We start from the raw sequence: 25,320 nt of genomic DNA on the forward strand, positions 1-25,320 counted from the left end.
TTAGGTTGTTTCCATCTCCGTAGCCATGCATTCTTTAACATCTTGTTCATTAGCAAAAATCAGCAATGTAGCTTTCCTTAGGTCTTCATGGGCTAACATTTTATAGAGTTCCTCAGTTACAGCAATCCTTTCTCTGTCTGTACTGTCCACAACAGTTATTACAAACTCTGTTAGTGTAAGAAGTGTTCCAGGAAGAACGAAGAGACTCTTGGCCACCAGTATCCCACATTATGAAATGTGTATTATTAATCACTATTTCTTCTACATTGCTTCCTATTGTAAGGGATGCATGTACAACTTCATTCACAGAAAACTGGTAAAGGATGGTAGTTCTCTCTGCATTATGCAGTCCAACAATGATAAGTATGTGCTCCTGGTGGTTGAACAGTCTCCCTATCCTGGTGAAGAGAATACACGTTCTTAGGCAGCAGGCCCCCTCCAGCCACCAGGGCCACCTGGCCTCTCCCACTCAGGCAGAAGGGAAGGCAGAGATGCGCCAGAGCCTCAGCCTCTTCCTTGGAACTGGAGAGAGACCAAAGCCCAGGCCACAGATACTGGCAGATACTTTCTCAAAAAACAAATGAGTTTGGGAAAAAATCTGATGGTATTAGTTGTCAAAGATAAAATTCAAGCTTTCAAATGAAAACTACAATTTTGGAAAGCTTGTATCTGTCACTGTGCACTTATACCTCCATACTTAAAGACTTAGGATGAGATCAGTCATGATGTTAATCAATGTGATTTTCTAGATATTGTTTAATGAAATTTGTCAACACCTGGACGATCTGCATAATTCAGTGATCCAATATTTTTCAAATGATCAATGTGCAGTGTTACAAAACCAGGCATAACACAGTTGTATTCAAAATATAAGACAGACCAATGGATTTTAGAAAAATTTACCAATATGATTGCAGATTACACATTGCAACTAACCTTTAAGAAACCTGTTCAAGTTTTGGTGTAGTATCAAAGAAGAATATCCATTATTTTCAGAGAAGGCTATTAAAATACTCCTCGCTCTTCTAACTTCATATTTATGTGAGACCAAATTTTCTTCAGCTATTTCAACCAAAACAACATATCACAACAGATGGAATGCAGAATCAGATATGAGAATCCAGTATCTTTTGTTAAACCAGAAATCAAAAAGATCTGCAGAAACAATGTCACTCTTCTCACTAATTTTTGTTTGGGAAAATAATTAATTTAAAAATAAAAATGTACTATTTTTGCTAGCATGTAATGGGTTAAATCTTAATCTTAAATCTTAATTCCTGCTACAATAAAAGAGCTATATAGAACTCTTTGGGATCCTCAATAATTTTTAGAGTGTAAGTAGTCCTGAGACCAAAATGTTTGAGAACTGCTATTCTAGGTAAAGATACAGGAGCCTAAAGAGGTTAAATGACTGGGCCAAGGTTGCATAACTAGAGAGTGTTAAAGCCAGGAATTAAATCCAGTTATGTCCAACTCAAGTTCTTTCTACTAAGTCCATCGTCTTAAACACAGAAGACTGACTTAGAAGTGCACTTAATGTATGCCTTACATATGCAATTATTATACAGGTATCCCATCTAATATTTTTATTGTGTACTGGTTATTTCTCATGTCATGAAATAACTCACTTTCCATGAAACAAGAAAAAAGTATCCTTAAGGCAGCATCTTTAGGATGAGTTAGGCTTAACAAAAAATCAGCAGCAAGGAATGTGATCAGTGTCACAGTTCTGGTTCTTCAGAGAGGGGAACTCTGGGAAAAGACAGTGCAGCTGTATAGATGCATTGTTTTATTCCGCCAAAGCCCATGAGCATAAAATGACATAAAAGCCAAAGCCCACGAGCATAAAACGTCACAATCATCTAACACATCTCTTCCCAACAAGGAGAAATTGCTCATAAGACAAAGCTCGCTTGAAGCCACTAATAACTATCGATATTGTAGCTGGCAGTTGCTTACTTTGTTTTTAAAACTTGCAACATAGAATAAATCTAAATTCCCTAGGAGGCTGGGGAGATTGGACTTGGAACTGAAACCTGGCTTACAGTTTACAATTAGTTTGTGTGTTCCAAAACTCTGGTTGTGTTGTTTCCAACTTTTATCAGTAACTACGTTCTTTATTTTTGAGAAAATATTTAATTAATGGGAATTCCCTGGCAGTCCAGTGGTTAGGACTCCACGCTTTTACTTCTGAGGGCCTGGGTTCAATCCCTGGTCAGGGAACTAAGATCCCGCAAGCTGCGTGGTGTGGCCAAAAAAAAAAAAAAAGTGACATTTCCCTGGATTTCAGAATAAGCTTTTCTTTTTCCTGACAGGCAGGACTGAAGAAAAGCTGAGTGATGCCCAAAGTGACTAGGTCTCTGTGATGCCAACACGAGATTGTATGACATCTGGGGACTTGGGGCCTTTGGTGTCTGTAGCCTAGAAAATAGTCTCTGGATTTTGGGTATCTTCTGTAACTCTCATTTCCAGGATAGAAAGACAATATTTTGGTCAGAATTAGGTTCTAAACAGTTAATAGTAAATTTATTATATTTAGAAACTAGGTAATGCAGATGTGGGGTAAATGAATGTAAAGTTGCATTTTCTTACCTAATAAAGGGCATCTCTAGAAATTCCCTCCACTGAGAAAGGGTAGGCAGAGTTGTATGCCTTTCTCACCATAAGAACTCTGCCAGCAATAATTTTCTGGCTCCAGAGTACATCCACAAATGGGGAGAGACTGGGTTAAAGGACAAACTTTTGGGAAAAGCTCCACTTAATGGCATCAGTGAAGGGCACACTCTTCACAGCCTATTGAGCATAACAAATTAGACCTGGAAGCAAAGCTGATTTTATTTTCAAACAGAAAGATTGTAGTATCAAACTGCTTACAGCACTGAGAAAAATAGGCTGGAATATAAGACTGATATTTGGTGTAAACTGTAAATCAAAAGAATGTCAAGGCAAAAGTGAAGATAAAGTAGAAAAGAACAATGTCATTAATCAAGGCCTTATTCCCATTTTATAACTGCTAATTAATTATAAGCCTTTATTTGTGTCAACAGAATGTGTAAGAAAATCACGATGAGTTTCAGTGTTCACTTTTCTACATTTGAGGTTGGTTTAAGGTCAATTAATATTTTTAGTTACTTATAATTGAGGGAAAGTGTTATTCAGGGATTAATGATTATTTTAAAAAATAGAAATATAAGCAGAATACTGATTAATGAAATTACTGTTTTCCTTTTACCACAGATGTCAGTTTTGTTTAACCTTAAACTATAAAATACATAGATATATCTGTATACTGTTTACAGATGGATAATAATATCACCATCTTACATTTAAGTAATGCTTTAAAGTTTTTCAAAGCATTTTTACTCACACTATCTTCCACATATATTATCTCCTAGGATTCTGGCAAGAAGAGGCCAGTGAGGGAGCCAGGGCAAGTACTGCTTACATTTCACACATGCAGGAAGGGACGCTAAGAGAGGTTTATACAACTTGCAAGGTAAAGCACTGATTAAGATCTTGTGACTTTTATTTCAGTGATTTTTTACTTTATATCATGTTGCTTCTCACTATATTATGTTGATAGCTGAAGTGTCATTATCCAGCTTCCTTTATAGGATTCTCTTGATGAGGCTGGTTGAACTGACCCCTCCATCAATGGACCAGTCTAAAGGGGCAAGAATCTTCCCACATTTCACATATGGTTTGATTACCTCTGTCCTAAGAGAACAATCTACTATCGGGGTATGAAAAACATGATTAGAAAACACTATGCCATTATGTTACTCTGTCAAAAAGCCATGTTTCACACCTCTCCAAGTAAAAAGAAACTTCAAAAAAGTCCCAAATAAAATAATCCTAATAATGCATGCTCTCGTTAAAATTGGATACCTTTTGTCTGTTTCTTCATTGAGGTGAAGAATGTTGCCTGGATTCCTTCCATTTAAAAACTTGAAGTCAGATCTGTGGCTGAACTCCAGATCTGATTTTAGCCTTGGGGAAGCAAAGAGGACAAAACTCAAAAGCTCAACTTTCTGGATGGCATGGATGATTCAATGAACTCTTTTTTGTTTCTGAGTCTGTTGGCCAGGAGACCTGGATATGATAGGGCTTCAATTCCTCAGGCGGGATAGAATCTGGGGCATTGCTCATAAGGTCATGCCCCTGGAAAGATTTGGGGAAGGCTATGACATCTCTGATGCTTGGCGCTCCAGTGACAAGGCACATCAGTCTGTCTAACCCTGTAAAATACAAAGTTAATAGATGAGAATGTAACCTAAGGTTGGGGGTGACTTAATTTTTCTATAAAGGTTGTAGAAAACTTTTAAGTAAGAACCTTTAATAAGTTGCAGCTAAGCATAGTTCCCTGCCTTTTTAGAGAACTTTTGTTTGTATGAGAGGTTTCTTTTATCTCATTCCAGAAAAGTGCTCAGGACTAATATTCACATGCTACTGGATTAATCACAGCAATTAATGAGTCCTGAGCAAGGGCTTACTGAAGGTTGAACAAAATTAAGTGCTGTGCAGGGGACTCCAAAAACACAGAAGGAAGTCCCTATTGTTGAGAGCCTACAATCTAGGTAAGCTACCTAGAACTTCTCACATTCTTCCTTGTTTGATAAAACAAGCAGTGTGAGCAACCAAGGCCATCAGAAAGGCACTGGCTCTCATTAGTTATCTATTTTATACATAGTAGTGTATATATGTCAGTCCCAGTCTCCCAATTCATCCCACCCTCCCCTTCCCCCTTGGTATCCATACGTTTGTTCTCTACGTCTGTGTCTGTATTTCTGCCTTGCAAATAAGTTCATCTGTATCATTTTTCTAGTTTCCACATAAGAACCTACTGTACAGCACAGGGAACTCTACTCAATGCTCTGTGGTAATTAAATAGAAAGGAAATCCAAAAAAGAGGAGATATATGTATATACATAGCTGATTCACTTTGCTGTATAGCAGAAACAAACACAACATTGTAAAGCAACTATACTCCAATAAAAGTTAATTAAAAAAAAAGGCACTGGCATATTCCTACTTTCGCACAAGCTGAATACTGTGGAGCAGTACTTTTCACACTCTTATGAATTTGTCTGTGAGCCTCCAGGGATTTGAGCAATGTTGACTTAAGACTGTAGTTTCATTCTATTAAAAATCTTTCAAATGCAAATTATCAGTTAAGTTTTATCTTTATTAATGGTTAAATATATTTTTAAAGTATATCATCAGGGAATTCCCTGGTGGTCCAGTGGTTAGGACTCGGTGCTTTCACTGCTGAGGGCCCGGGTTCAATCCCTGGTTGGGGAACTAAGATCCTACAAGCCACATGGTGTGGCCAAAAAAAAAAAAAAGTCATCAAAATGAAAAACACCAAATTAAATTCTTTAGAACCCTTGGGCTCACCCCCTACCCTCTTTACTCCTCCACTCCCCCTAACCTCACCCTTTCCCCATAAGCTGAGCGTCCAAATTTGACACTTAGAGCTACAGAATTAAATACAGAATTAAATTTAGCTTGTAAAAGGACAGATTGTTTACCTATGGCAATTCCTCCATGAGGGGGCGCCCCATAATCTAAAGCCTGGAGCAGATGGGAGAGCAATTTCACGTCTTCCTGAAATTCAAAAGATAATTCAAATTCAATTTAAATACACACTGAGGGTCCACTAGGTGCCACACAATACAATTAGTTGCTAAAGGGAAAATAAAAGTTGAGTTAAAAAAGTACCTTAAGAGGTTTACAGTTTAGCAAGAGAATATGACAAGTCACTGATACTACAACATGCAGGGAAATGCCTGGGGCTCAGTAAATGCGGCTATTATTATGCTGGTAATGCAGACAGGGTAAGACCAATTAAGGACATGGAGATGTGGCCTCAGAAAGGTAGGATGAAAGAAGGAACAGGATCTGTCAGAGGGACCAAGAGGAGAGAACGTTATTAGAAGGGCAACAATGCTGATGCTGCCAGAAGGTAGGATGGCATGTGGGCCAACAACAGACCGCTGGATTTGGTGACTGTGCAAGTTACTTTTGTGAGGCAATGCCTGTAGAAATGTTGAAAATGTGTCTGAAATGGTTCCCTAACCAGTCTACAGATCACAATCAAGTGGCAAGCTTTTAAGAAACAAATGCCCAAGCTTCACATCTAGAGCTTTTTATTTAATTGGTCTGGTAAGGAGCAGTGAGTGTATTTTTTGTTTGTTTTTAATGCTTTCCAGGTGATTCTGTTCTAATGTGCAGAAGGGCTGAGAAACACTGGTGGGTAGGGAAGAAGTGGAAGCAATGTATTCTCACTGACATTTTGAGAAGCTTGAAAGGAATGAAAAAAATAGGCTGGGAAACACTAGGGGCTTTGGCTTAAGAGGAGAAAAGTCAAGGGAGTTTGCAATGTTTTTAAAGCTAAAGGGGGAATTTGGTGTAGAGTTCTCCAATCCTATTCTTAGAAATAAAGTTCCTGGGACTTACCTGGTGGTGCAGTGGTTAAGAATCCACCTGCCAATGCAGGGGACATGGGTTTGAGCCCTGGTCCGGGAAGATCCCACATGCCACGGAGCAACTAAGCCCATGTGCCACAACTACTGAGCCTGCGTCTAGAGCTCGCGAGTCACAACTACTGAGCCCATGAGCCACAACTACTGAGCCCGTAAGCCACAACTACTGAAGCCTGCGTGCCTAGAGTCGTGCTCCACAACAAGAGAAGCCATGGCAATGAGAAGCCCGTGCACAGCAACGAAGACCCAACGCAGCCAAAATAAATAAATAAAATAAATAAATTTATATAAAAAAAAAGAAATAAAGTTCCTCTATCCCACCTCACCCCTGTTAGTTAATCCCACAAAATGATCTTTTAGGATCAGACTCTTGGACATTTGCCTTCCTAAAATCTATCCTAGCCTCCTAAAGAGTCATCAACCAACTGCAGATTCTTAGGCTTGCATCTATAGAGACTCTTCTTTTGAAAATTCTGACTAACCCACTCTCTGTCATTAAAATCTACCCCCACCTCAAATACTAAGTGACATAAAATCCTTTCAAACCTTTCTCTCTTTCTCTAGCATTATCAACATTTTCAGTCATTTCAGACTGCATCCTTCTTTGAGCAGTGCAGCGGTTAGGAGTTTAGGAGCTTGGGTTCAAGAACCAACCTGCCTGGATTCGAATCCTGGCTCAGCTTCTGTGCTGTGTGACTTTGGGCAAATTAATTCATCTGCCTCAGTTTCTTACCTTTAAAATGAGTAGAATAAAGGTCTTAATTTAAAAAGTAACTGTGAGGGACTTCCCTGGTGGCGCAGTAGTTAAGAATCCACCTGCCAATGCAGGGGACATGGGTTTGAGCCCTGGTCTGGGAAGATCCCACATGCCACGGAGCAACTAAGCCCATGTGCCACAACTACTGAGCCTGCGTCTAGAGCTCGCGAACCACAACTACTGAGCCTGTGCTCTAGAGCCCACGAGCCACAACTACTGAAGCCCACGTGCCTAGAGCCCGTGCTCTGCAACAAGAGAAACCACCGCAACGAGAAAACCGTGCACCGCAGCGAAAAGTAGCCCCCGCTCACCACAACTAGAGAAAGCCCATGCGCAGCAACAAAGACCCAGTGCAACCAAAAATAAATTAAAAAAAAAAAAAGTAACTGTGAGGATTAAATGTGTCCATGTGTATAAGGTACCTAGTGCCTGGCATATAGTAGTCACTAAAAAATACATATTATTATTTATTTTTCAAAGTCTAACACTAAAGGTAGAGAAATAAGCAGATACTATTCTATATCTAGTGAATCCTCCATTCATAACAAATTTTAACAAAACAGACAAATATTACAGTTTTTTACAAAGGCCAAGTTAGAAGATGATGTTACCTTTAGTACTGTTGCCAGGATGTAATGCTGTAGCTCTGCATCATGAATTCGGATAGAACCACCTCCTATCTCACTGCCATTTAAAACCAAGTCATAGTGTTGGCTACGGACCTAGAAGATTCAAAGAGCCTCTATGTTAGAGAAAATCTCTGGTTTTCTGTTCTGTACGTTGAAGACCCTGTAGCTACTTAGATACAATGGCTTAAACCCAGCAATTTCTACTGGGGCTTCTAGAACTGGGTCAGACTATGAAACCTGAAGTTCTTTGCCTTGTTTCCATATTTCCTTTTAACTTGGAAGTATAGATATGTTACCTTTTGGGGCTCAGTGTAAAGATGGTGGATGTCACTGGGGTGGGGAGCAGTAAACGGGTGATGGGCTGTCTCCAGCTCTTCGGGATTTTCCTCCTTGGGAAAGAAGAGGGGGAAATCCACAACCCAAAGGAAAGAGAACAGAGCTGGGTCACGAAGCGCCACTCCTCTTGCTTCTAGAAGGTCAGCACACTCCAGTCGTAATTTTCCCAACAAAGAGCACTGCAAACAGAAGATACGAACGTTGAGCTAACTGCTGTGACAGAGTAGGCAGAAAATGACACAACATGGATTCTAAAGCCAGGCCTTTCTCTGAGAAAGGATTAGCCAATTTACAGATGAGATGCTCTTAGCCTCTCAGGAGAGAAAGATCTGAGGATGATCTGACTGCGACATGGTTGAGAATCGTCAGACTCAGCCGACTTGGTGAGTATCTGCCAACACAGTGACTGAGAACACAGGTATCAGAGCTTGATTAACCTGGGTCTGTATCTCACTTTGGCGACTGACTAACTTCTCTGCACCTTTTTCCATAGTAAAATGGAAATAGAAATATCTACTCCAAAGACTGTTGTGAAGATCAAGTCAGATAAGCTCTCTAATACGAACCAGCTATTATGATTATTATTTCCTTACTGTTCCTGAAGGGTTGTGGTGAGGAACTGATGAGAGCCTGGAACACACTTAATGTTCAATAATGTTGGCTGTTATTAGACAGACAGTATGGATTAGAGGTTACATTAAGAAGGTGACTTCTGGACCTGGACTTTGTGGGTTAGAAACCTGGCTCCTCTCCTCTACCTCCTAGCTGTGTGAGTGTGAACAAATTCTCAACCTCTGTGCCTCAGTTTTCTTATCTTTTAAAATGGTAATAGTATCAATACTTCTCTCAATAGGGTTGGCATGAGGATTAAGTTAGTTAATATACACCAAGTACTTGCAATAGTTGTGGCCAAACAGAGAGTGCTGTGATAAGTGCTAATGATGACAGGCAGGGCATCCCTGAGAAAGGGCAATTAGTCAGAACAGGAGACATGCCTGCAGACATGCACAGGGTGTCACTCTGTAGCCTATTCTATCTGACACTTAGATATCCACAAAGGGCACCTTCACTGTGACATCTTCAGAATGCTAATGTTATTCCTCGTAAATCTGCTTTCTAGCATTCTCTCAAGGAAGTCCCAATAGAAATTAGAGTGATGCCTTTCTGGGAAGAGAACAGGAGCAGTTTTAGTTCATGCCAGGGGAAAGTTTAATAGCCAAATGAATTTGCAGCAGGATTTTTAATACAAAATCCCAAATTCTTTTTTAAGAAATGCATTGACAATAAAATTTGTAATTAACTGGTGCATCCCCCAGCAAATTTAACAGTACTGGCTCATGGCTGGTATTAAAAACTAATGTTGATAAATGAATTAATTAAAAAAAAAAAGACTGTAGGGAATTCCCTGGTAGTCCAGTGGTTAGGACTCCATGCTTCACTTCCGAGGGCCCAGGTTCAATCCCTGGTCGGGGAACTAAAATCCCACAAGCTGCGTGGTGTGGCCAAAAAAAAAAAAGAAGGGTGTAATATCAAGAAAAGTTGTAATTACATAGCTTTCCTCACTCTACTATTGCAGGGAAAGGTAAGGACAGTGGATTATATTTAGCTTTGTAGCCGAACTCTGAAACTTTTCCTTTGGAAGATATAATGATAAATAGGCACAGTGCAAATATAAATTAGAAGAATGAACTTGATAAAGTACTAATCAGACACTATAAGGATATCATATTATACTATAGTGTAAGGATGAATATTTATTTATTTTTGGCTGCGCCCCATGGCTTGCAGGATCTTAGTTCCCCAACCAGGAACTGAACCTGGGCCCCGGCAGTGAAAGTGCCGAGTCCTAACCACTGGACTGCCAGGGAATTCCCAAGGATGAATTTTTATCATGTTTGATCTTTACAGTATATTTTCAATATTCATGTTTGAGTTTTATACCACACTTTGTATATTTTATAATGATCTCTGAAGTTAAGTCCATTGTTCCATAAGTCTCCTGAAGAATGGTGATTTAGCCAGTGCATGGCAGCCTGCACCACCTCCCAGCTGCTGCTCCTGAGGAAAAAGGGTACTGCCTCAACCAAGTAGGGCCAGGGGTGTCTGCCAGCCCAGTAGCCCTCCAGCAGTCTGATCTGTCCCTCCACATTTTCAGGAATGCATTATGTACAAAAGTTTGGGACAACCAACTTTTCTTAATCTGTAAAACTTCAAAAATGAAAATATTTTTTCACAGTTGTACAACAAATACCAATAGCTCTTTACCTAAGTGGCTTTCCTAGAGCCAGATCTAATCGCTGTGAGCAATGCCAATGTAGGCTGTTAGCTGATGAAAAAAACTCTAGTTTTTATACAGTGCATTTTATTACAGTGCCAAAAGACATAAAAACTCATGCAGAACAGCTCCAATTTATGAAATTAACAGTCAATTTCAAATATGTACTATACACACAGGAGAAGAGAGGCATCATTCAGCATCAACAGCACAGATGCCAGGAGGTAATGTTGCTTACTGCTTTCTTATGCTCTCCGGCAGTTAGCAGGACCACATCCTCCTCTTGGGTCTCCAACAGTCTGATTAGTCCCAAGCCTTGCTCCTCCATTATGAACTTAGCAACTGGAGAATTCCAGTTGTTATTGGTTTTCAAGAATATAGGTAAGACTTCCTGTGACAAAGAAAAAGACTTATACATTTTTCAAAAAGCAGGGTTGATTTATTTTTCCTGGAGTACAAAGATTTCTGGTTTCCAAAAGAAAATGAACGTACATGAGATTATCTCTATTCCCTCCCTAAAGCCCTTCAAAACGATACTAAAGGAATCTAAAAATTAATCTCACCAAAATGAAAAAAAAAAAAAAGGAATGAAGGCTGAGAAGGGATATCAGAGCGAAGAGATTTCTGAAAATTTTTGGCAGGTTGCAGGCGAGTGGAATAGGAATGACCAAAGAAGCAAGATGCAGGAAGCTCTGGCCTAGAGAACAATGGAGCAGCTTCAGCACAGGAAGGAAATGAAAATATGACTATTTTTAAAGTTAGTGATTCCAAAATGGCTGAGGTAATTTATACTTCCAGTGACAGTGTAAGAATGCCCATTCCCTGCTCCTCCTCCATATTTTAGTGCTACTGTTCACCAAGCCAAGAACACAAAGTGTATCTGTCAAAGGAAAGGTATATTCATAATTCTAAAAAGGGTATGGGAAGAGCAATGAATACTGTCTTTCTTTCATACCTGCCATGCTTTCATTTAAACCTTGGGCACGTGGGGCTCTATTTAATTTTCCCAACTGCATTAAAGTACCAGTGTTTATTTTAAAAGGCTATGGTTGAACTTTCACATTCTGATTAATGGTGAATTCAACTAAGTTGAAGTTTTGGAGTTATACCTAGGGGAAAGATTAACTTTAAAAATAAAAAGAAGAAAAGTAGAATGATCTGAAATAACAAGCCCCTCAAAACTAATGATAGCATAAGAGCTCAAGCAATTAACAGTTAAAAATAAAAGAAAGGAAAAAACCTGCTCCTTACCTGATTAAAATGGTCAGCTGCAAATTTTCTAATGGACTCAATGTCTTTCCTTTTTAAGTATTTCTGATGAAAGAAAAAGTAAACTCATCAGTATGACACTTAGCTTCACAAACATGTTTATGAAATGAAATGGGAAACAAGTATTTTGTGTTTTTCCATCACAATAGTAAGATTCAATAAAGATTTAATTTCTGTTGTCAAATGACAAATTTTTTTTTTTTTTTTTTTTGCGGTACGCGGGCCTCTCACTGTTGTGGCCTCTCCCATTGCGGAGCACAGGCTCTGGCCCGTGCAGGCTCAGCGGCCATGGCTCACGGGTCTAGCCGCTCCGTGGCATGTGGGATCTTCCCGGACCGGGGCACGAACCCGTGTCCCCTGCATCGGCAGGCAGACTCTCAACCACTGCGCCACCAGGGAAGCCCTCAAATGACAAAATTTTAAGGCTTGATACAGGGTGTATTTTTTTTCTAATTATGCAGGTCTTATTGGAAATAGCTGTGAATGTATTCCACAGAAGACTGTGTATCTATAATATGTTCAAAATGAATCTTTGCAACTGAATTGTGAAGGATCAGTAAAATCAATAAGAGGATTCAGAATTTGATTATTTCAAGTCTCTTAAAATTCTTTATATCTTACTTTTCTAAATTATCTCAATGTGTTTCTAAGTGAGACATTATGGCTATCATCATCACTAATATTCATGGAGCACTTAATTAGCTATGGGAGATATAAAAAAGGTGAAAACATGGTTCATGACCCTGCAGTCCTTATAATCTACTTGGGAAAGAATTGGACATACTCCAATTGGGGTAAATAATAATAACAAGCAATATATGTTATACCGAGCTTACCCAAACACATTCAATATGTCTGGACTAGAATACAGACACCAAATTACTTTCCACTGAACATATGAAGTGAAAAAAAAAGTAATGAGACTGAATTCTTCTCCCCATTTTAAATATACTAATATGCTATGTATCCAACTGAATCGCCTTTCAAAACAGTAATATTATTCAAAATACTTTTAGAACTCTTCTTAAATTATTTTCAAAGCAGGTTTACTAACTACAGAAAATAGACATGCCCCATTACTTAAGAGTCCATGCTTACCCAACCCAACCCAACCATTCTTTCTGTCTCCTACCCTCATTTCCCTTCCTTTTGCTTTTCATAGCTCCACCTCCTTTCTCTTCCCATTATTAATGCAATAGACCCCAGAGCGTCAGAAGACCAAGAACCAACACGCAAGGGCTATGCTGGAGCTGATATGGGGCTGGGAGCTGTTGGACAAACTGAGGCTGGAGACAGAATAGGAATACTATTTTATACTCATCACTGGTGGAAATAAACCCAAATGAAGTACAGGAGAACTTTACAGCATTATTTAAAAGGAAAAATAGAAGCTCTAGATCTCGAAAGTGTAAACTCATATTCATAAAGTTTTATCATTTTCTACTTATAGTTTTAGAGACACTATTAGACTTTATATGAAAAATGCATTTTTATTTAAAGAGAATTTTTCTTTCTAAAGTTTAAATGTACCAATTTTGAACATATTTACTTCCCAAATATACATTTTAAAGAAAATATAGAATTGTGCTCCACTTACTTCTCCTTCAGGGATACATATGGCTTTGATGGTTCCTTGGGGTTTACTAAGCGCATCTTGAAGAAATCCAACCTCTGTGTTTCTGAACATATCACTGATATCTACAATCTGGAAAGTGGATAACAGAAAAAGGTAATTAAACGTGAAGTAATGTTTATCTCAAAACCTTTTTTATTTTTATTTTTTTTTCAAAACCTTTTTTAAAAAACTAAATTTATTTATTTATTTTTAGCCGCATTTGGCTCTTCGTCGCTGCACGCGGGCTTTCTCTAGTTGCAGCGAGCAGGGGCTACTCTTCATTGTGGTGCATGGGCTTCTCATTGCGGTGGCTTCTCTTGTGGCTCGCGGGCTCTAGAGCGCTGGTTCAGTAGTTGTGGCTTGCGGGCTCTTGAGTGCAGGCTCAGCTGTGGTGCAAAGGCTTAGTTGCTCCGCGTCATGTGGGATCTTCCCAGACCAGGGATCGAACCCGTGTCCCCTGCATTGGCAGGTGGATTCCCAACCACCGCGCCACCAGGGAAGTCCCTCAAAACCTTTTACAAACAATATTTTAAAGAGGAAAGTAGATCTTGTTAATGTTTATAGAGCGCATTCATAGAGTGTTTACCATGGGCTGGGCACCATGACAAGTGTTAATGTACTAATTATTCATTAGTAATAATTCATTTCATCTGCACAACAAGAGTATGAGGCAGGCCCTCTTATTATCCCCATTTAATAGATGAGAAAACCAAGGCACAGAGAAAGAAATGACTTGCCCAAGATAACACAGCTAGTAAGTGGCAGAGCCAGAATTTAACTTAAGTAGTCTGACTCAAGAACCACCATTTCATATTACAAGAGAAGAAACATGGAGTAGTCAAGCTGGCTGCTGTAAATAGGCTTTTTTGTGTGCTATGTTTTTTTCATTCTGAGAATTGAGCACTGCCTATTCGTGGACCAAGCAGAACTCAGTTTCTATGGAATCTGCACTGAGAACTGAGATATAGAAATGTCACCAGCTTACAGTGATGAAGGGCTGTTGCTGTCTAAGAGCAAATAATAAGAGGCCTGCTAAGGAAAGCTGCTCTGTGTAAGTTCTACTGTACCCTTAGTTAAATATGTGTAGATCTTAACAATGTGAATAAACGTTTCCATATGTTTGAGCTCTTTATAGACCAGGGAAAAAGAATAAATAACTCTTAATCATTTGCCTTCCAAGTGCCATTTTAGCTTAAGAAAAATTCAAGAGGAAAGAACAGGTTTTTTGTTTTTTTCCTTTCAAGTTACCATTCATATCCATGTAACTAATAACTTGTCAGTAATAAAAACGTTATAGCAAGAACGTTGCTCTTGGAAATGAATCTTGGAACACAGTAGATAGAGAAAAGGTACTGTAATGCTAACATGCTATTATTGTCTCCTGCTGTAGCTGGGTAACAACAAAAGTAACAAGCTAAGGTAACAACAAAAAATATGATATAACAGTGTGTGTGACTGGTTGTAAACATCAAAGTAGTTCAAAAGACTATAGGACTATTCGAGGGCAGAGTCTTGGAAAAGTGAAGAAAAGTACCTTCATCCCAAAGCGAGTGTCAGGTTTATCAGTTCCATAGCTGGCCAACGCCTCAGCAAAAGTCATAGAAGGAAAAGGAACCACCACAGGATCTCTGTCACTGGGCCATGAATACTGGAGCAAACCCTCAATTAGACTCTGGATGCCAGTCTGTTCTACAAAGGACATCTCTATGTCAATCTGAAACCAAAACAACATATGGAAACTAATTTGAAGAGCCACAATATTAGTATATACATACATATTTATATATTTCTCTTGTTTCAAATTACCATTGGATTGTGTTCTTAATACATGGGGAAGCAGGTTAAATATTACTGTACATCTAATGCTTTACATACATCAAACTGTTAGTTCCCACAACTATCTCATGGCTTAAGGCTCAGAGAGGCTAAGTGACTTGCCTGATGATGTACAGTTACATTACCTTTGATCTTAGGTTTGTCCAACTCCAAATCTTATGGTTTTTGTGCTGATTACTGATTTCTGTACCATACTAATTAATATGATATCATACAGAAACTAAATCATAATAGTTTTGATGACGCTGACCAGATAAATAGATTAAATATCAACATACAGAATTGTCTGTTTTAGTGCACAAGAGATTTTTTTTTTTTTTTGCGGTACGCGGGCCTCTCACTGCTGTGGCCTCTCCCGTTGCGGAGCACAGGCTCCGGACGCACAGGTTCAGCGGCCATGGCTCACGGGCCCAGCCGCTCCGCGGCATGTGGGATCTTCCTGGACCGGGGCACAAACCCGTGTCCCCTGCATCAGCAGGCGGACTCTCAACCACTGCGCCACCAGGGAAGCCCACAAGAGATTTTTTTAAAGAACTTTGTCATATCATGACCATTAAAACACTGTAGGAATCTGTCATTCCTTAGTTTATGACCATATTCTTTATAAATGGATCAAAAATTAAATAACTAATGCCTCAACTGTAGGTTAGTTTAATTAAATATCTGATAGATAAAATGTAATGAGAAATATATATAATTTCTATCCTGGTTTTGACATTCTTGGCTGTAGCAAGGCTGAATCAGTAAGAGATGAGTGAATATAACTTAGTACCTGAGTAAATTCGGGCTGTCTGTCTGGTCTTGATCCTTCATCTCGATAACATCGGGCAACCTGAAAATATCTACAAATGGAAAATAGTGTTAATTGAGTCAGGATTCTAGAAACACACACACACTTTCCCCCAAAAGTTCCTGGCAATGCAGGGTACAAAATAATAATGATACTAAAAGGGCATAAGAGATTTTAAAATTCTTTATGATGCTCTAATCTAGTCAGATACATAGTTGACCCATGAGAAGTTAACTGCTCAATATATTGTCTTACAAATATACAATGGCACCTTTGGATATTCATATATTAGACTGACATGCAAGGCAGTCCATGCTTCTTTATACACACTTTTTTGCTTCAGCCAAACTGAAATACTCACTGCTCCATGAATACACTTGAGCTTTCCTGTGCTATGCCATTCCAACTCTCATCTTCATCTGCTGAAATGCAGCTCTGTCCCAGAAGGCCTAGTTCCCAAAGTTTTTAATGATATTTCCCAAAACAATATAATTTCAAACTTCTTAATACAACTAATTTGCAACGCTCAACATACTTATTTTTGGTTTACATCACAGTTGATTTTAATATCCTATTTTGTCTTACTAGATTCATTAGCTCCTTGAGAGCAAAACCTATTCTTTTTTGTTTTTAACCCCCTACCCCATCTACTAGCATAGAGCTTTGTACACGATGGTCACCCAATAAATCTTTACATAATGACTACACATTTTTAGGGTATTTTACAAGTATTTTCCAAACTCTCATACATTTTCAAACCTTCTTTTAAGAGATTAGACAATTTTGTGTTTCCTTTTCCCCTTTCTTCCCCCTCTTTTCCTTTTCTGACCAGTACTATCATAAAGAAAGCTCACCTGTCTAAACCACCAACCATCAGAAGCTGCTTAAACTGCTGAGGACTCTGAGGGAGAGAATAAAACTTTCCAGGTTCCCTGGATGGTATTACAAACTCTTTTGCACCCTTTGAATGAGAGAGAGGGAGAGCAGAGATATTATTAAAAAGCAAATTCAAGAACTGGCAGAAGTCAATACTTCAGTTCATCAATGAAATCAACTAAAGAGCAAGGTTCCCACAATGACAGATCATTTCTTGCTCATCCTTTAGTCCCCAAAAGGCTTGCACATAGTAGGCTTTAAATATTTGTATACAGCAAGTATTAAATGTATGCTTGTTGAAATGAATGCCCAATCCTGTTACTAGCTAAAAAGGATTTTGTGCGTCAATTCCTATTCAAGTAATTCCTAACTGCTTTTCTAAATTTAAACTATAATTTTATAAGTCCAGAGACTGTATAAATATCAGTGTTTGAAAATGTCAGTTCTTAATGAACAATGGATTTATTTTTATTTATTTATTTTTCAATGGATTTATTTTTAATGAACCAATTCATTATTGATTTGTAGCTATAAACCTCAATAGAAAGAAAATGATGTAGGATTAAAGGATTCTGACTAAAAGTACTGACCCATATAATTTGCTCAACTCTTAAAATACCTAGTTAGTGTGAACATCCTAAGGCAGTAAAATAAATAAAAGAAATAGAACTAAGGGAATATAAAAGCAAGTGGTCCAGTTTCATAACTAACAGGACATTAGTAGGCTGATTTAAGGAATATACATACCCCTGGAGTCCTTTTAAATAATGTTGGTGTTTCTATATCCACAAACCCTAAAAAGAGAGAAATATCGGAATTTAATAGATGGGAATTTACCAAATATGATGTCTACAATACAGTCCAACAAATCTGAGGCTACCCTTTAATTAGGAATTTTGACTGAAATAAGCTATGAAGCATATTGATTCTGGTTTCTACAAACCCAAGAGGGAAGCTGAAGATTTTCATAAAATTCTATTCTGTTCATAAAGCTGGTAATTTTGTAATGAAATAATTCTGTTTGATAGATTCTGTGTACTGAACTGTTATGGTTTTCCTTGTGTTCTGCTAGTGTAGCAAAAATAACACAAATATAGTAGAAAAAAACCCAGGACTGACTGAAGAGTCTAGTTTCATTCACATGACATTTTTGAGCTCCCAACAAATGATGTACAAGCATGATAAAGAATTAAGAAAACTTACAGATAACAACCAAAGGGCTGGTCCACCTTCAACAGTGATGGTAAATACTTAGACAACATTAACAGGCACTATCACCTTTAAAAGGCTGTATTTATGACCCAGTAGGGAACTAAATTATGTTTTATGTTACTAAATTATGTTCTAGGATAAAACACATGGAAATTACTGTTTCTTCCCTTACCATGTAGATTACAGAGATATTCCCGCATTTTCATGACCATCTGGGACCTCAGTCGCAGGTTATACTGCATTTGGACACCACGCAAATCTAAGTAGCGATACCGCAAACGAAGAGCCTCTGTTTTCTAAACAAATTTAAAGATTTTTATGTTTAAATATTTTTCAAATATTAAAAAGATATTAACTTTAGATACAGATTGTGAATTTTTAAGAACTTTAGCTCTATCTTTAGCTTCCACCATTTGTGCACACACACCACCATCCTTAATTCCTATGACTTCTAGGCTTGTTACTAGCATAGATTTTACATTTTTCAGTGAACCACACTTCATTGACTGAAATTTGCCTACCTTACTAAACATTTATTCATTCTTTTTTTTCCGCCTTTTTTCTTTTTGACCACGTGGCTTGCGGGGTCTCAGTTCCCCGGCCAGGGATTGAACCCGGGCCATGGCCATGAAAGCTTGGAATCCTAACCACTAGGCCACTAGGCCACCAGGGAACTCCCTACCCATTCATTTTTAAGCCTGGAGTTTAATCCTGAAAAAAAAAATGTAAAGATTTCAAAGATCATTAGAAAATATATACCAGGGCCAAAAACAGCCACGACTTTATGACCTGGATGGGACGACAAGTTTAAGAAATGCAAGCGAACAGCAGACGAATCTCTACAGCTGTACTAGTAGGAACACAGTGATAAGGTCTGCTTATTTTCAAGGCTGGAATTCTCTGCATCCCTCCTGTGCTGACAACCTTTTCCCCTGGAATAGTTTATTTCTTTGATACTAGAAATAGAAATAGAAGAACTACCTGTCATTTCTCTTTCTAAAAGCTTAGAGCTGGTGGAAAACTGCATATTTCCTTTTTTTCCCCACAACAAGGTCAACTCTGTAATTATACTGCTTTTTCTAATTAAAATATTAAGTACTGGGAACTCAATTGTAAGACTAAGTGGCCATGCAATTAAAAAAATCCTTTATAGATTAGTTTATAAATTAGGTATATATAAGTCTACAACTGTAGACAGTTGTGACAAAGCTGAAAATTAGCTGGGCTTACATATCCAGTGTTGTCTAGCTTCCTCAAAGAACATCCTAAATTACAGTAATCATATTTATATGCCTTATAAACATTTTATCACTGTTAGAGGCTTAAACTTAATATATGCAGGATCTCCTATGCCATGTGGCCATTTCTAAGGTAAACATAAATTTCCTCTCAAAATGTAAAACCATAGCAACAAAATGGAACAAAATAACACCTAAGTCTCAAAGACAACCTTGTTTCCAGCTGTCTGAAAAAACATTCTAGGTGTTCAGGAGCTGCAACAGCTTAAAGAACTGTTGATATTTAAGAACAGTTCACCAGGAAATTGTAAAACTAACAGAATAATTCATGATATAGCTATAACACGCTTAATTTTGTAGAAGTTAAACTTTTTCTTTAAAAAACTCTGAAAACACTTTACTGGTTATCAACATTTTCTAGATACTCTATTTTATTAGTAACAGAGGACGGCACCTTCACGAAGTCCTTAATTTCAAAGGGCAGCTTCTTGCAGGAATTCAGAAGTTTAGCTGTTTTAACTTTGATTTCAATCTCACCTGTTGGCATTTTCTTAAAGAGAGAAAGAGAGAAAAGACCTATTTTAAAAATCACTCATCAGGACATGTACACAATGAATATTTATAAAACACAAGCATTTATTTACATATGTAAAACACGGGGTGCTTATAGTGTATAGTCTAAAACATAAATGTCTGTGTACGACTTTGACATTCTTATGTATATCTGTGGTTGATGAGCTCATTACCAAATGTCTTAACATGCATATTTACATAGGTGTTTACGTTTGCAGTGAAGATTTTAAAATCTGTAGGTTCATTTGTAGAACCTGCAGAGCTTTAGTGCTGGATATCTAATAGATACTCAGTCGCTGTTGCCTGAATGTGTTGACAGACAGTGCCCATGTACACAGGTAAAATTTAAATAGATAGTTTCTAAATTACTAACTGGATTCTCTTGTCCTGGAGGTCGAGAAATTACTGTGCCAGACACTTGCACCACAGATTCCATGGGGGCTTCACATAAAATCTTCTTCACAGAAGCAGCCGACTACAGAATAAGAGGGGAAAATAGTTCCAACAAATAAATGAACTTAAAGGACTCTGCAGCAACTGTAGATTATGGCTTAGAAAAATGTTAATACTCATAGCTTAATTGCAATAAATACTGGGGCTTCTCTTAATGACTTTATTAAAGAATTTGGTAAACTGCATCCCCATTTTGACTCCGTATAATACAGCAAGTAAAACTATTAGTTAAGAATTAAAATTTTTTTTCCTTAAAGGAAAATAAGGAGAAGAATGATTAATGCAAACAATTCCCACATACTTTAAAGGCAACTGTCTCCAGGATTAGCCTTAGGGGCAGTTAAATCCAAGAGCAATAATGGAGTCCAAAGTGAAGGAGTTCTCCTGGGTTAGCTATGCTCATCTCTGCATCCTGATCCCTGAAAGATAACCCATGGCTCTTTACTTACTTCAAACATTAAAAGCAGAGTAAATCTTATTTTTCTCAGGTGTACAAACATTTGTAAATATTACCAAAATAGAAACCAGTGACGTTCAGCAACATGAGAGTACTTTATTTTATCTGAATTTAATGGTAATTATTTTTTGAGCAGGTAGTACCTTCACATGGCTCAAATTCAAAGAGTATAAACAGATCTACAGTGAAAAGTCTCTCTCCAGCTCCTTAATTCCCCTCCCCAGAGATATCCAATGTTATGTGTCCTTCCAGGGACAGTTCATAACATACACACACATACACATGCCCTTTTTAGTACAGAAAATATCACTCTACATGCTCTTCTGTATCCTGTTTTTATATCTAACAATATACCTTGGATTTTTTCCCATATTAGTACATAATAAGCTTCTTCAGTCTTTTCCATAGCTGTAAGGATGTACATTATTTTTTACACCAGTCTCTTATTGGGGAACATCTAGATTGTTCTTTCTTTTTCAAAAAAATTATTTATTTATTTATTTATTTATTTTTGGCTGTGTTGGGTCTTTGTTGCTGCACGCGGGCTTTCTCTAGTTGCGGCGAGTGGGGGCTACTCTTCGTTGCAATGCACGGGCTTCTCATTGCAGTGGCTTCTCTCATTGTGGAGTACGGGCTCCAGGTGCGCGGGCTTCAGTAGTTGCGGCACACGGGCTCTCAGTAGTTGTGGCTCATGGGCTCTAGAGCACAGGCTCAGTAGTTGTGGCACACGAGCTTAGTTGCTCCGCAGCATGTGGGATTTTCCCGGACCAGAGATCGAACCCGTGTCCCTTGCATTGGCAGGCAGATTCTCAACTACTGCGCCACTGGAGAAGCCCTAGATTGTTCTTTCGATTAAAAATATTTCAGCAGTGAATAACCTTGTATTTGTGTCATTTTGCATCTATGTAAGTCTACGTGTAAGATAGCTTTAAGATCATTGACTACAAGTGGAATGAATGGTTCAAAGGATATATGCATTTATAATTTTGATATTGCCATCCATAGAGCTAGTGCCAAGTTATACTCCCTCCAGCAATGTATGAGCACTTGTTTCCCCAAACACAGTGTGTTCTCAATCCAGTGCATAAAAAATAACAATTCTGTGTAGCTTTAATTCATATTTCTCTGCCTATGAGTGAAGTTGGGCATATTTTCATATATCTACAGACATATAGAAAAATAGCCATTTATATTTTTTTTCTATAAATTTTATGTTCATATTCAGCACTGGTATTTTTTAAAAAAATTTTAATTGATTCGTAGTAGCCTTTTAGATATTAGAGAAATTAGCCCTTTGTCTGTGACATGAATTGCACATAGTTTTTCACAGTTTGTCATCTGTCTTAATGTGGCTTATGGTAGTTTTAATTTTCATTAACAATAAACTTTTTTTTTTTTTTTTTTCGCGATACAAGGGCCTCTCACTATTGTGGCCTCTCCCGTTGCGGAGCACAGGCTTCGGACGCGCAGGCTCAGCAGCCATGGCTCACAGGCCCAGCCTCTCCACGGCATGTGGGATCTTCCCGGATCGGGGCACAAACCCGTGTCCCCTGCATCGGCAGGCGGACTCTCAACCACTGCGCCACCAGGGAAGCCCATAACAATAAACTTCTTAATTTGAAACGTCAAACATACTTATCCAACATGCTTCATTTATTCTAACCACAGCATCAAAGAGGCTTGGAGATAACAGGAGGAAACTTCTATTACCTCATCCTGAGGAATGATAACTTGAACAAGCCCATGGAAATCTCTTAGGACCAGGAAGATGTTTTGCCTGATTAATGAAGAAAGTGAACATATTAGGATAAAATCTTTGAGACCAAAATTTAAGCAGGCAAAACAAATAAAAAACCCATGCAATTTCACATGTTGCTTTTTTATAATAATATGCATTCATAGTTATATTTGTGTAATTATCTTGTAGCTTATTAATGAAAAAACTTTTTCGTTTACAATTTCAACTTTTAGTAGCTATATGTACAGCTTACTAATGCTATCCAGATGGCTTATTAATGAAAAGGCAGATTTTAAAACTTAAAAAATTTTATTGGCTTAAGTCTTTATAAGAAATTTGAATTAAAATTGGAAACTTTCCATATATTAAAATCCAAAGGTAAGATTTTAGCATATTAGAGACATCTGATTGGTCATTTTTTAAAATACGGCAATATAAAATCTCTTATTTTCCTAAAAATAAGATGTAATCTAAAATTTTCTAGAAGAGGTCCAGTACTAACTTAATACCTCTATAAGCCATCAAAAGGTCCCCCAAATCCCAATATTTTAGCATTCAACCAACATTTCTCATACAGTTCTTAGTACCAAGAAGAGGTACAGAAAGCCTCCTCAGATTTTCCTTCAGGAGATAAAATTCACCAAATGTATGGGTCAAATATCCACCCATTTGGGACATATTCTTTAGGAAAATCACTCAATCTATGTATTTTGGATCTCTTCATTGTGAATTAATGTTCCATTCAGGTATGTTCTGGAATATAGAGATGAACAACAACAATAATATGTCCTCTAACATTAAGGAATCATTGTTCATGTTTTTAGACTTTTTCTCTACCTAAATTTAGCAAAAACTATGCTTTTTTATGCTATGGAAGCTTACCAGCTTACCCAATTACTGGTCCTAGGCACTCTTCAATCTTAGTAAACCTAGGGACATTTCTGTCCCTTGGTGGATCACACTTATTATACCGTTCAACAGATGTTACTGGTACTTACTGGGAGTGACACTATTTGAGTCTTTCAAAACAAAAATAAAACTGAAAATTCAATGACTTCTGAGACTCCTACAGGAGTTGCAAAGCTTTTATGCTTCTGACTGGTTAAAAATTAATAGCAGTTTAAAATTGCCTTAGGAAAACCACCATCATGCATACGTAAAACACCTGCCTCTATCTACCTTCGGTACTGAATCCATCCACACAAGGTGACTTCTTGGCCTAAGTGAGAAGAACGCAACTCTCCACACGTGTTGGTCCGGGCAACAAAACTACTGAGTTCTTAAAGAAACGAAAAAAAGTAAGATTAAAAATATATCATTTGCACATTGTTTGAGGATAGACTCTCAAATCATACTATCTTTTTTCATATCAATGGATGAAATTTATAAAGTTGAAGAATGTAATCAATCACTATTAAATTTACCTGCAAATGTGTCAAAAGCCATGTGAATAACTATCTTAATGTAAATTTTTGCCTTGTGTTAAGAATATAAATATTTTTTATCACCCAGCATCTGCATTAACCTAAAACGCACTGTTCTTAATAGTGCACATTTCTTCCCCAAATGAAATAGGATCTTGGGAATTTCATAAATCTGACGGTGCAGTAACTGGTTGTAGTATGAATCTAGAGTGAAATAGTCACTTGTACATTTGAAAACTCTATTTAAAGTATTCTCAAGTATGAAAGAATTTTTTAGGCTTCTTATTCACAGCATGAGCTTAATGAATAGCCTATTCATGTGGTTACTTTTCTGCTCTTTTTAAATTCCAGGGAGAAAACTACATTATAAGAAATGAAGAGGGTGAATGATGTGCTTCTACACATAAAGCTATGCAGTCGAGACTAGGGGAAAAATGGAATAAGCACTCTTGCTGCAGAGAAAAGGAGGAAGGCTGGGCTGTTCAGAGGACAAACCTCTTCACTACATTCACCTGGAATTCTCCTCTGTGAACTCAGTACCAGACTTCGGGAGAAAGAACCCCAGATCAGCTGTGTGGTCCTTCTAGTGGGTCTGGATAAACCCCTGTACAGCCGACTTAACCAACAGAACATGTTAGAGCCGCAGGATGGCGAGACGCTCAGGAATCTCACGCAGCAGGTGTTGGATGGCGGTCAAAAGTCAGTTTTGGAAATACACACAAATCCCTTAAAATGTTAGGAGTTCCCACTCTCTTATATTTAAGCCCTTGTCCGCTGAACATTCAAGAGCTCGTGTCGGCAAACTAGATAAATCTGCAGTCTTTGGGGCCTTTGGGGAAGTTGGGTAGGGGAAGGGCCTTTTAAAATCTTTGTCCCCTCTCAACGCATCCGTTTCACTTCTATTAACAAACAAAACTTCGGCCTGAAGTGACAAGCGTACGATTCCATAGAGCAGCCAAGGCGGGACACCGCGGCCACGCAGAGGCAACACGGGGCCGGTCAGCAGGCGCACGCCCTTCCCATCCTTCCACGCTTCCTCGAAGGTTCCCGCGGGCAGAACCGGAAAACAGGGAGGAAAATCAGCCCCGCGTTTCAAATCTCCCAAACCTGGTGGCCGACCTTGGGTCTTCAGAAGGAGGAATGAAAGCAAATCCAAAATGTTTCTAGGGCCCGAAACCACACACAGATCGCCGCTGGGAGCCAAGCTGTCCTTTACCCACCCCACGAACAACCAAGATTACGGTGGAGGGAGTCAACCAATCAGAACAGAGGGAGTGCCGCCATCTTTACTACGGGCGGAAGTTTGAAGGACCGCTGAGCACCGGTAGAAAAGCGCGGAAGATGAACACCCCGCGAT

The 25,320-nt window shown here is 38.3% G+C and overlaps 1 protein-coding gene, 1 long non-coding RNA gene and 1 pseudogene across 2 annotated transcripts; 1 reads left to right on the forward strand and 2 right to left on the reverse strand.

Moving 5' to 3' along the window:
- On the reverse strand, nt 1-849 carry LOC132515414 (ADP-ribosylation factor-like protein 5A; annotated as a pseudogene).
- Nucleotides 443-25,183, reverse strand: DARS2 (aspartyl-tRNA synthetase 2, mitochondrial). Its single transcript, XM_060132972.1, has 17 exons — nt 24,476-25,183; nt 23,719-23,818; nt 22,512-22,578; nt 20,265-20,366; nt 19,773-19,868; nt 18,253-18,376; nt 17,616-17,662; nt 16,847-16,953; nt 15,975-16,044; nt 14,901-15,080; nt 13,349-13,456; nt 11,734-11,796; nt 10,721-10,873; nt 8,168-8,386; nt 7,854-7,964; nt 5,532-5,607; nt 443-4,238 (listed from the first exon to the last, which is right to left on the reverse strand). The coding sequence occupies exons 1-17, from the start codon at nt 24,594-24,596 to the stop codon at nt 4,024-4,026; spliced, it is 1,959 nt and encodes a 652-aa protein (XP_059988955.1). The 5' UTR covers nt 24,597-25,183; the 3' UTR covers nt 443-4,023.
- Nucleotides 3,202-22,553, forward strand: LOC132510745 (uncharacterized). The gene is made up of 3 exons (XR_009537418.1): nt 3,202-4,577; nt 13,360-13,480; nt 22,217-22,553. It is a non-coding gene; the product is annotated as an uncharacterized LOC132510745 (long non-coding RNA).
- Nucleotides 25,184-25,320: the final 137 nt, after the last annotated feature.

Source organism: Lagenorhynchus albirostris, chromosome 2 (assembly GCF_949774975.1).
Source record: "Lagenorhynchus albirostris chromosome 2, mLagAlb1.1, whole genome shotgun sequence".
Classification (NCBI taxonomy): Eukaryota; Metazoa; Chordata; class Mammalia; order Artiodactyla; family Delphinidae; genus Lagenorhynchus; species Lagenorhynchus albirostris.

Bases quoted from the DNA above. Each gene is read 5' to 3' on its own strand.
- DARS2 (XM_060132972.1), bottom strand. From the start codon at position 24,596: ATGTTCTGTTGGTTAAGTCGGCTGTACAGGGGTTTATCCAGACCCACT. The intron at 23,819-24,475 runs GTGAATGTAGTG...CGTTTCTTTAAG, and splicing joins TTCACAGAGGAGAATTCCAG to AACTCAGTAGTTTTGTTGCC. The intron at 18,377-19,772 runs GTGCCGTCCTCT...AAATTTGTTTAG, and splicing joins AAATTAAGGACTTCGTGAAG to AAAACAGAGGCTCTTCGTTT.